The sequence below is a fragment of the Dermochelys coriacea genome, chromosome 5, assembly GCF_009764565.3.
Source record: "Dermochelys coriacea isolate rDerCor1 chromosome 5, rDerCor1.pri.v4, whole genome shotgun sequence".
NCBI classification, from domain to species: domain Eukaryota; kingdom Metazoa; phylum Chordata; order Testudines; family Dermochelyidae; genus Dermochelys; species Dermochelys coriacea.
Window position 1 is genome coordinate 29,178,035 of NC_050072.1, and position 13,050 is coordinate 29,191,084.

The 13,050-nt window shown below is 38.7% G+C and overlaps 1 protein-coding gene across 2 annotated transcripts in view; it reads right to left on the reverse strand.

The window, feature by feature from the left end:
• Nucleotides 1-736: 736 nt before the first annotated feature.
• Nucleotides 737-13,050, reverse strand: part of TTC33 (tetratricopeptide repeat domain 33) — a 122,685-nt gene continuing 110,371 nt past the window's right edge. For both annotated transcript variants that reach the window (XM_038401741.2, XM_038401740.2), the window contains exon 5: nt 737-3,249. In XM_038401741.2, coding sequence (XP_038257669.1) covers nt 2,896-3,249 — 354 coding nt within the window. In that variant the 3' untranslated portion in view covers nt 737-2,895. The remainder of the gene's footprint in view (nt 3,250-13,050) is intronic.

Here is a 13,050-nt window from a genome sequence, read left to right on the forward strand (position 1 = left end):
CTTCATCCACACTTCATCTCTTTTCAAATTTAATTGGAAAGCATCTCTTTTCTCCTGATCTGATTTAATCTGTTTTGTGGGCGGATGTGGGGGGGTGTTTAAATTACTTATGGTGATGAAGTGCTGCAACCCTTGCCTACATCTTAATTTCTCTCTAATTTTTAACTCTAACTGTGTGACATAGCTATGTTAAGCCATGTAGTATACCGTATATTTGAATGGAAAATATAGACAAACTGTTCCTCAACAGCCTTTTATTGCTTGATCTTGCCACAATTGTGCCCCTATAGATAAACTACAAACACTTTCTGTAGTTTTTCTACTAAACTAAGGTGTGAAATATTAAAGTGTAAGTTGTTAGAAGCCTTGAAAAGTGGAAAATACCAATTTTGTTTACATTGCTACCAGTAATTGCTTGAGGCAATAAATTCCGGCAGTTGAAGCATATATAGGTTTCAAAGATATTTCCCTTTCAGTTCAAATGCTTTCCCTCTTTGGGACCGAAAAATCTTGCTTTGGCTAGAAGTTGGATATTTTTAAGTATTGGTCAAGATTTTTCCATACCAATTTTTACTGTAATGATTACATTTTAGAGTAATATACAAAAAATATTAATACTTTCAGAAACAAAAGACAATAGGTTGATCATAACATAACATACTAAACATCAGGGGCACACCTCCCTTCCCTGCACACCTCCCTCGATGACCCAGCTTCCACAATAAACAGCCACCAATGACGGGCAGGGAAGTCCACGCTTTATTTACAATATGGAGATATCCAACAAGCAAGACTTAAGCATGCATAGCACAACACACTGTACAACATTAGAATGAGCTTCATACCACCAGATGTCAAACTTCCCAATTTGGGAATAACACACCACCACAAGAAGCATGCTAGGTGCTCCCTCATACAAGATGTTATGGCTCACCTCACTACCTGGAAGTAATAATATAATTTAATCTAATCAGAGGGAAACACATGTTCTGCACATTTGGGATGTAAGTGCTGACCTCTCAAACCTGGCCCAACAATCCACCCAAGTTGACAGTATGGAAGGGCATCCTTTTACGAGCCTGACCCTGACCCATTAATTTACAATTAATTTCAATGGGAGCAGATATGGGTTTATATAAACTTGGGACAGGAGGAAGGAGGAAAACCCTTTGCACCCATGAATGTACCATACACTAGAAGGCATAGAATGACAATATATTGGATCATCTAGTCCAATTCTATCCAAGTGAGACATAGCAAATATATCCTACCAATGCATACAAGTAGAATTACAGCCCCATGCACAAATCTTCAAGTAGGAGAACCTCCCTGTACCTGAAAGATCTGCTCTGATCCCTCTCAGTGCCAACGTTACCCTGGTGGAACAAAGATTCTCTTGAGACTGTGCAATAACAGGATGACCCTTTCATGGCTGTATAGATGGTCTTATTGACATATATAGTACAACAGTTTTACAGTGCCTGTTGGTCCAACAAGTATAGGTTTATCAGTAATTCTATTATAAAGCCTGTCTTTGAGGGATTAAGGAAAATTTTATCTGAGCTGAAACTTAGCCTATGAATATCAGCCCTGGACAAAATAGGTTTTCCAAATTACAAAAGAAGAGCTTTAACTGTTTTTTGTCACAAAAGGGAAAGATTATACACACACATATCCCATATATGGGTGCTCTATACATTAGAATCTCACCCACGAAAGGGAGACCCATTATGAATTACTGAAATTTTAGAATTAACCAGCAAGCAAACAAAATGAAGCATCCTGTGTTCCTTGTGTGCAGCACAAGATGTATTTTGTTCATTTATTTTAGCAAATGTACAGTTCCCACAAAGCAACAGAAATAAAAAGAGATGCTATCCAGAATAAGTGGCTTGTTAAAAACAAAAAATCATCTAACTCTTTATGAGTGCAATGCCATACCACAAGGAACCTGACCATACAACACAGCAATAGATTCCCTTCTTTGTAGTCTTACTGTAAAATCACCATAGCACAAAAAAGTTGCATCTAAAGATCTATTCCTAATCCATTCCCCATTGTGCACTGGGGACTCCTAACATTTTATGTACTGTGGCGTATAAGGCGATATACTTAAGTATACTGGGATGGGTCAAGGTAAGAACAGTTTCAGTCTCAATTTTGAATGTCCTTTCTTCTGTAGGTATAAGTTAAGTATTTAATAGTGCCTGAATATCTGTGGTTATTAATCAAGTAATTGTTGCTTGATTTTGCACCACCCTCCAAATAATGCATAAAGTGCCTGATCCAATGCCCACTGACATCAATGTGAATCTTTCCACTCACCTCAAGGTAGACTTGGAATCTGACCCCAGGTTTACAAGGACTATCTGTGATCTGTAACTTCTTCATAAAAAACCCTATCCCCTATTGAAAATAAAGACTTCTGAGAACAAGCTTTCAGAGTCACACTTCAATTGTGTTGATCTATAATGTTAATTATTAACAGGTTTGAGCTGTAATACTTAAATCACCTTTCTCTTTTCCAGTTTCTTTTTAAGTATCTGATACTTAATTACAGGAGAAATAGCAGATGTTGTTTAGACTGTGCAATTAAGAAACTGAGTTGGATGAAAGCAGTTATGATAATGTAATTAGTGTTTTCAAATTGTATGTGTGAAGTCTTACAATATGGGTTTTATTATCAACGCCTCGTTGATAGTATGGATGCAGAAGAAATTCAGGTCTTTGCTTATCTGTTGTTTTGTCATATTTTCTTTAAAACACTTTTCCTCTGAAAAAGCTACTTCAGAACTAATGACCCCTTCTATTTTACCTGCTGCTAAAAAGAATTCTTCCAACACTTGATAAGCAATGTTAGATTTCCAAAGAATACTAGCAAAAGATTATGCTACACTATCGGGCTCTGATAAAAACGGTATCATCGGGGGTTGTAGAACATTCCTCCTTCTCAGTTACGGTCTCTACTGTGCCTGAAGCAGACACAATCACTACTGTTTTAGTTGCTGAAACAGTTTTCTCCTTCTCTGCGATAGCTGCACAAACTGCTACAATCTCATCACTTTCAAAGTCATAGTCTGGAATTGATTCATGGGCAACATCTGCTTCTTTTGCCTCAGCTTGCGTCGCCTTAGTCTTTGTTGCTTTCTTTTGCTGTTCATGCAGCTTTCTTGCCCAGGTAAGGTCTTCTTTCCATAGTTCAGGGCTCATTGGATAGATGTGCAAGGCCACCTGAAAGCTGCGAATTGCCTAAAAATGAACAGTGTGATTAGCATTTTTTGAACTGACATGTTTAATCACAGAAATGGAAATAGCCTTCTAGATCATTTAGTGCAGCTGTGACTAAGACGATTGTTTAAGCATCTTTCTATTGCTCTGTCCAGCCCACTTTTAAAATCAAGTGACAGCACTTCTCCCCTTTTCCCTAGAATGCTTTTCCATGGTTAGTTTTACATATAATTTGGGCCTGATTTTTGAAAAATCATATGTGCATGCCTAATTTGTGTGAAAATACAATGAATACATGAAGAAATCAGGTGCTTGTCCAGCAAACGGTACATAACTTGCAACTGTCACGTGCAAATACCCAGTTCGTGCATGCAACTGTGCTAATTACCAGTGCAAATTAGGATTGCAATTGCACACACAACTGTTTGAAAATCAAGCCCTTATGAAAATACTCGCTATTATTTCAAATGAGAGTTTGGCAGAGGATTGAAGTCTTTTTTATATTAAAGTGTTCTTTCACATATTTCAAACCAGCAACAACCTTCATACAAATTATCCAATCCAACAAAATCAAATCTAAACTCTCTTAAATGGTAGTGCCAAACAATGAATACTAATTTTCTCTCTCTGGAAACATGAACCACTCTGAACAGAAACACCATTTAAAAGCAGATCACAGAATTTCACTGTTATACAAAAGAATGATGAAATGCCCTAGAGCACAATGCAGATGAAGGGTTACATGTTGCTAACCCAAAATTATAAAAAGGTCATTTCCCTATAATTATGCATTTTGATCATGCTTGTTGTAAGAGCATTTAATGCTAATAAGTACACGACAAAAGTATACAATCAATTAAAAGAAAAAAATCAAGACAAACTCATTTTATTTTGTTGGCTCTCCATTCTGCCTACCTCCTCCCCCCTACACACACACAGGAGGGCAAGAGCAGACAGATGCAGTTTAATTTAAAAGAGAAATCTGGATTATTGAGGTTTATAAACACCACCCACGTTGCCCATTTAAATTAGCACATATCTCATAAATAGATCTAATACTATGCATTGTTTTGGCCACAAGATTAGCAGCTTTCTGGAGCACGTAAGCCTGATTTAATCAGGGAACTATGGCAAAAGACAAACTCTCCCAATTTGCAGAGCTGTTCAAAGAAGTGGAGAACTTCTGTGAATGATCTAGCTTTCTTCCCAAGCAAGAATACTATCTATCTGGACAGGTTTCAGGACAGGCCAGTCCTTGCTTACAGACAGCCCTCCAACCTGAAGCAAATACTCACCAGCACCGCACACCACACATCAAAAAACACTAACCCAGGAACCTATCCTTGCCACAAAGTCCATTACCAACTGTATCCACATATCTATTCAGGGGACACTATCATAAGACTTAATCACATCAACCACACTATCAGAGGCTCGTTTACCTGCACATCTACCAATGTGATATATGCCATCATGTGCCAGCAAAGCTCCTCTGCCATGTACACTGGCCAAACTGGACAGTCTCTATGTAAAAGAATAAATGGACACAAATCAGACGTCAAGAATTATAACATTCAAAAACCAGTCGGAGAACACTTCAATCTCCCTGGTCATTCCATTACAGACCTATAAGTCACAATATTACAACAACAAAACTTCAAAAACAGACTCCAATGAGAGACTGCTGAATTGGAATTAATTTGCAAACTGGACACCATTACATTAAGCCTGAATAAAGACTGGGAGTGGATGTGTCATTACACAAAGTAAAACTATTTCACCATGTTTATTTTTCCCTCCTACTGTTCCTCACACGTTCTTGTCAACTGCTGGAAGTGGCCCATCTTGATTATCATTACCAAAGGTTTTCTCTCTCTCCTGCTGGTAATAGCTACCTTAATTGATCACTCTCGTTATAGTGTGTATGATAACACTCACTGTTACACTCACTGAACACTCACATGTTCTGTGTATGTGTGTGTGTGTGTGTGTGTGTATATCTTCCTACTGTATTTTCCACTGCATGCATCCGATGAAGTGGGTTTTAGCCCACAAAAGCTTATGCTCAATCTCTAAGGTGCCACAAGTCGTCCTGTATCTATCTGGAGTGACCACCTCCTCGTTTGCTATCTAAATTGTGGCTGTCTCCAGCAAATCCAAGTACTAGGCATTCCAGGATTATCCAGGACAAAACGAAGACAGCAGTTAATCTCAAAAGTGTCACTGTCAGATCAAATAAAGGCTTTTACACTTAGTTATAAAGGGGAAAGTACTGAAATATTGGAAAAATGCTGGAGCACAAATTATAACTCATTAGATTTTAAATACAAATGGATTTAAGATTTACTGTATAGCCTTTGACTTACTATATGCATTGCTTTTATGATCTTATGAATTCACAGTAAAATTAAATTCACTGTAAAGTCATTACCTCTTCACACAAAACTGACAAAACCTTCAAGCCAATGAAAAGTATTTTGATTCCTAAAAGCAACCACAGCCAAAGCTGACTGCTGATCAAACCAAAGTACTTTGCTTATGAAAGTTTCCACCTGACTGATCCAAATTCAGCTACAACTGGCTACAAAACCATTGCTATGGTGCTGCAAATCAGTGGTGATCATGCTGACATATAGTTTAGCCTTTCAACCAATTTATATAGATCCTTGACAAGAAAACAGACGTGATCAGCTGTTTAACTACAAAAAACAATGTTTTCCCTTTAATTTAGTGAGTACACAAAATATCTGAGTTGTTTCAAAATTCTCTGTCCTGCAAGTTATTCTTGTCAAAATACAGAGTAATCTACGTACTCCATTACAAATCCATTATAAATTGATCCTAGCACACAAGAAATAGGAACCCATGATTTTTTTTAAGAATATGTTATTGGTATTGTTGTTCTGATAAACTGCCATTCAGGAAAAATATATATATTTTTTTATTTTGGAGGCATATACCAACTCTAAAGGTTCTGCAATCAAGGGACACAGAGAACAGTACAGTTTAATTCTTGCAGAACAGTGTCATTTTACTGATTTTAATCAGCTTTTAACTTCAAGAGGATATTTGAGCTGTGAGTTAATATTAAAATGCCCTCAACTGGAACTTCTTAAAGTATTGAAAAATGAAAACGTCCACTTAGGTTTTTAAATCCACAGGGCAGGGACCTATCATTGTCCATAAAGTACCATTCACATTTATGGCACTGTAAAAATATAATTATAAAATATAGATTAATAATTGTAGGCAGATAGACAGATGTTCTAGAGTCAACAATGCTTCTCTCAATATTTTGAAGTGTAGCCTGGATACTTAACATGAATACAACAGATCATATTCTTTCTGCGTAAGCCTGACATTAAGCTAAGTATTTGCATATTATAATGCTTAATATAAAGAGGTGCAGAAAACTGGAGGGATTAGCTTTATATCAGAACAAAGATCCTCATAAAAGTGCAGCACTGTAATGTATGGAAAACATTTTATGTTGCTATAAGAAATGTTTATCAATTTCTGCCAAAATCAAGAATTGAACACAATAGAAAACAAAGTAATCCATGAATCCACCCAATGTTGATTAAAATATTTGTAACCATTTGCTAGTGCCCTCCTATCTAGTTTGAAACACCCATACAGAAGGTAAGATACTGGTTTTTATTCTTATTTCTCATCCAGTTTACATCTTTAATCACACAAACTGCTGCCCTAAACCAAATTCTGCAGGATAATACTATTATGCTAAAACCATTCATATCTATGTAAATCGGCTACTTTTAATTCACATTTCTGGAACAGCTTTGACATCCCTCTAGTTTATTCTAATTGCTTAACTGGTATTTTAAAAAAAAATATATGACACTAGCTATAGTCGAGACACAGCTTTATTCTTATGGACATCTGTGCTGTGACAGCATCTGCTTTTTAGGGATTCCATCACTGTACTTTAAGTGCACAGGTACTTTCTCTGGGAGCCTGGCGGGAACTTGTTTCCTTTGATATCTATTTTAATCCATTCCTCTCCACTTTACACACCTGAAAACCTCACCTTTTCAAAAGATTTTATCTTTGTTATTACTGTTGAACTGTGTCGGTTACACGTTTCTCCCGTGAAGCATTTCCACAATTAGTTTGCAGTCTTTAGAAGAAAAAGATGGTTTTAATCACACGGCTGTCTGTATTAGGAGTTATTTATTATAGGAAGAGCTAATAGTGACACCAATAGTTAAGACTGCCGCCAACACTTTCCATTGCAACAAGGGTGGATAAAAATCAATGATTTTTTAAAAAAAGTTAAAAAAATCGGATTTTTTAAATTGAAATTGGATTTTTTTGATAAAATGCTTTTTGAGGAAAAAACCTATCTAAAGAAAGATAGTTTTAATTAAGATACATTATAGCTCAAAGATATCTCATCATCGAATAGGGATTATAAATTCTAATTCTATAGTATGAGACAATATATTCATGTAATGTTTAAGAAAAGATTTGTAAATGAGTTCCAATAGTTCATGGATTATGGACCCAATTTTATGGTGTTCCAGGGGCTTCTGTACAGATTATTTAGGTTAATCTTTCTATCTACCCAATGGGACTCAGTGGTCAGTCTAGAGGATACCATCAGAGATGCTTACTTTTGCAGTTCTCATACTGTGGATTTGTGACAATAGAGATAGCATGTTTGTTAACAGCAAAAATGCTTTAAAATAAAATAAATAAATAAATATATAGAGGTGAGACATAACAGACCTCAACCCTATTGTCCCTCTGCAAATTTGTGTACACAGAGTCAACCCATTACCTCCCTCTAAAAGTGCAAAGTTTCAAAAAGTTCAGTGAATAGATTGTTGGGGGGGTGGAATAGATCTGGACAAGGAGAAGTCTGGAGATAAATGAGAGAAGGGAGAGACAGGCAGTAGAAACAAAAGTGAAACTGTTTCAGTATCATATTCCAGAAGTCTTGAGGTCTTTCTGAGTATAGCCTTCATTGATTTGAGATCTACCATACCATTCTCTCACAAGAAGGGAAAACCTATAATGGCAGCGGGCCGTAAAAGAGAGCCAATTTGGGACTATTTTAATGAAGTTCCCCTACCCGTGAGTAAGACAGGCATGCGTGCAAAATGCAAACAGTGCAACAAAGAAATGCAAGGTCTGGTTGCCCGAACAAAACAACATCATGAGAAGTGTTCCTTCTCAGGAGGAAGCTGCGTTGAAAATGATGAAAGGAACATGTCTGAACATGCAGGATCTTCAGGTTGGTAAACTTTTTTATTTCAGACTTCTTTCTTAAGGACTGCCTGTCTTCCTTCTGGACTATTTTTGAATTCTCATGTTTGAGAAAAAATATTGGTGTTACTCTATGGTACTATCATTTTAAATGCAGTTGTGTTAAAAAATAAATAGCTGAAATAGGCAGCTCTTCCTTTTACAATTTCACCTTTAAAGTAGTATTGAGTGTCAGTGAACGCAATGAGTAATACTAGATGAGCAGCATGGTAATAATAATTAAATAACTGCATTGACTTATTTTGTTTAGGAGAATCCATCCTCAACATACAGGATTCTGAAGACTATACACCTTCAAGATCACCATCATTTTCTACAGATTCAGAATTATCTGTCTATCAGTGTTATTAAGCAAGGCACTGAATTTAGCCATATGGAGTGGAAATTATCAACTTCATGAAAAAACTCTTACAGATACAGACAGACATCATCTTCCTCTCCAAATGCAAACAGATGGACATCATACCAAAAGGACTGAAGGTAAAAAATCCATTACAATCTACGTACCACACAGACTATGCTGACAGCTTGTGCCACACACTCTCAAAGAAACTGCGGAACCACCTGATCTCATCTTAAGTGATCACTCTCCTTACAGTATGTATGATAAAACCCATTGTTTCATGTTCTCTGTGTGTGTATATAAATCTCCCCACTGTATTTTCCACCGAATGCATCCGATGAAGTGAGCTGTAGCTCACGAAAGCTTATGCTAAAATAAATTTGTTAGTCTCTAAGGTGCCACAAGTACTCCTTTTCTTTTTTGCGAATACACACTAACACGGCTGCTACTCTGAAACCTGTTATTATGCAAGACACTGAATTTAGCCGTATGGAGTGGAAATCTATCAACTTCATGAAAAAACTTGTACAGATACAGACAGACATCTTCCTCTCCAAATGCAAACAGATGGACATCATAGCAAAAGGACTGAAGGTAAAAAATCCATTACAATCTACATACCACACAGACTATGTTGACAGCTTGTGCCACACACTCTCAAAGAAACTGCAGAACCACCTGATCAACATCCTCTACAGCAAACAGGGAAAGACTAAGAATGAGCTCTCAAAACTGGATACTCTCATAAAGAACCAACCTTCCACACAAACTTCTTCCTCTGGACGCTACAAAAACTAGACAAGCCATCTACAACACACACTTTGCTTCTTTACAAAAGAGAAAGGACACTAAACTCTCGAAACTACTACATGCCACAAGGGGCCACAACAGTGGTTCCCTTAACCCACCCAGCAATATTGTTAATCTGTCCAACTATACTCTTAGCCCAGCAGAAGTATCTGTCCTCTCTTGGGGCCTCTCCTTTTGCCCCTCCACCCCCATGAACATGATACAGTTCTGTGGTGACTTAGAATCCTATTTTCGACGTCTCCGACTCAAGGAATATTTCCAACACACCTCTAACCAACGTATTAACCCACAGGGACCTTCCTATCAACACTACAAAAAGAAGGATTCTGGGTGGACTTCTCCTGAAGGTCGAAATAACAGACTGGACTTCTACATAGAGTGCTTCCGCTGATGTGCACGGGCTGAAATTGTGGAAAAGCAGCATCACTTGCCCCATAACCACAGCCATGCAAAACACAATGCCATCCACAGCCTCAGAAACAACTCCAACATCATAATCAAAAAGGCTGAAAAAGGAGGTGCTGTCATCATCATGACTAGGTCGGAATATGAACAAGAGGCTACTAGGCAGCTCTCCAACACCACTTTCTACAAGCCATTACCCTCTGATCTCACTGAGGGTTACCAAAAGAAACTACAGCATTTGCTCAAGAAACTCCCTGAAAAAGCACAAGAACAAATCTGCACAGACACACCCCTGGAACCCCGACCTGGGGTATTCTATCTGCTACCCAAGATCCATAAACCTGGAAATCTTGGACGCCCTATCATCTCAGGCATTGGCACCCCAACAGCAGGATTGTCCGGCTATGTAGACTCCCTCCTCAGGCCCTACGCTACCAGCACGCCCAGCTATCTTCGCGACACCACTGACTTCCTGAGGAAACTACAATCCATCGGTGATCTTCCTAAAACCACCATCCTAGCCACTATGGATGTAGAAGCCCTCTACACCAACATTCCACACAAAGATGGACTACAAGCCATCAGGAACAGTATCCCCGATAATGTCACGGCAAACCTGGTGGCTGAACTTTGTGACTTTGTCCTCACCCATAACTATTTCACATTTGGGGACAATGTATACCTTCAAATCAGAGGCACTGCGATGGGTACCCACATGGCCCCACAGTATGCCAACATTTTTATGGCTGACTTAGAACAACGCTTCCTCAGCTCTCGTCCCCTAATGCCCCTACTCTACTTGAGCTACATTGATGACATCATCATCATCTGGACCCATGGAAAAGAAGCCCTTGAGGAATTCCACCATGATTGCAACAATTTCTATCCAACCATCAACCTCAGCCTGGACCAGTCCACACAAGAGATCCACTTCCTGGACACTACGGTGCTAATAAGCGATGGTCATGTAAACACCACCCTTTATCAGAAACCTACTGACCGCTATTCCTACCAACATGCCTCTAGCTTTCATCCAGATCACACCACACGATCCATTGTCTACAGCCAAGCTATACGATATAACCGCATTTGCTCCAACCCCTCAGACAGAGACAAACCCTACAAGATCTCTATCATGCATTCTTACAATTACAATACCCACCTGCTGAAGTGAAGAAACAGACTGACAGAGCCAGAAGAGTACCCAGAAGTCAGCTACTACAGGACAGGCCCAACAAAGAAAATAACAGAATGCCACTAGCCATCACTTTCAGCCCCCAACTAAAACCTCTCCAACACATCATCAAGGATCTACAACCTAACCTGAAGGATGACCCATCACTCTCACAGATCTTGGGAGACAGGCCAGTCCTTGCTTACAGACAGCCCCCCAACCTGAAGCAAATACTCACCAGCAACCACACACCAGAACCACTACCCCAGGAACCTATCCTTGCAACAAAGCCCGTTGCCAACTCTGTCCACATATCTATTCAGGGGACACCATCATAGGGCCTAATCACATCAGCCACACTATCAGAGGTTCGTTCACCTGCGCATCTACCAAGGTGATATATGCCATCATGTGCCAGCAATGCCCCTCTGCCATGTACATTGGTCAAACTGGACAGTCTCTATGCAAAAGAATAAATGGACACAAATCAGACGTCAAGAATTATAACATTCAAAAACCAGTCGGAGAACACTTCAATCTCTCTGGTCACACGATTACAGACCTGAGAGTGGCTATCCTTCATAAAAAAAACTTCAAAAACAGACTCCAATGAGAGACTGCTGAATTGGAATTAATTTGCAAACTAGATACAATTAACTTAGGCTTGAGTAGAGAATGGGAGTGGATGAGTCATTACACAAAGTAAAACCATTTCCCCATGTTATTTCTCCCCCCACCCCACCCCTCACTGTTCCTCAGACATTCTTGTTAACTGCTGGAAATGGCCCACCTTGATTATCACCACAAAAGGTTTTCCTCCTTCCCCCCCCCCTTCCTGCTGGTGATGGCTCATCTTAAGTGATCACTCTCCTTACAGCATGTATGATAAAACCCATTGTTTCATGTTCTCTCTCTGTGTGTGTGTGTATATAAATCTTCCCACTTTTTTTCCACTGAATGCATCCGATGAAGTGAGCTGTAGCTCATGAAAGCTTATGCTCAAATAAATTTGTTAGTCTCTAAGGTGCCACAAGTACTCCTTTTTTTTAGTCATATCATATATGTCACATAGCCACAGTATATCATGTAGCAAAAAGAAAAAAACCCTCCATCATCCAGAAACAACCATAGATAATTTTGTTATACCAGCAGATTACAAAAAGATAATTGATGGAAAAATTGCCCGGTTTGTTTATGCAACGAATTCTCCTTTCTGTACGATTAAGAACCCGCACTTCATTAACCTGGTTCAGTCATTAAGAGTAGGATACAGTCTACCCAACAGACCAGATGTGGCATGCAAACTGCTACAAAAATTGTATGAAAGAAAAATTGAGCAATGTGCAAAAGGTCTAGAGGGTGAAATTGTTAACCTGAGTCTTAATGGCTGGAGCAGTGTCCACAATGGTCCTGTTGTATATGCTTGTGTGACAACAGAAGACGGGAATGTCTTCCTTACAGAAACAATTGATACATCAGGAAATGCACACACAGCAGAATACTTACAAGAAATAGCAGTAAAAGCTATAGCAAACTGTGAAAAAAAAATTTAAATGTCTAGTATGCAGCTTGGTCACAGACAATGCTACAAATGTATCCAAGATGAGAAGAAAATATTTAGAAGCAAGTCCCAAGCTGATAACATACAGTTGCAGTGCTCATTTGATGCACCTCCTAGCCAAAGACTTCAGTGTTTCAGAAATAAAGGCTAATGTTGTTAAAATTGCAAAATACTTCCATAACAACCACTTTGCAGCAGCTGCTCTGAAAAAAGTGGGAGGAACCAAGCTAACTCTCCCAC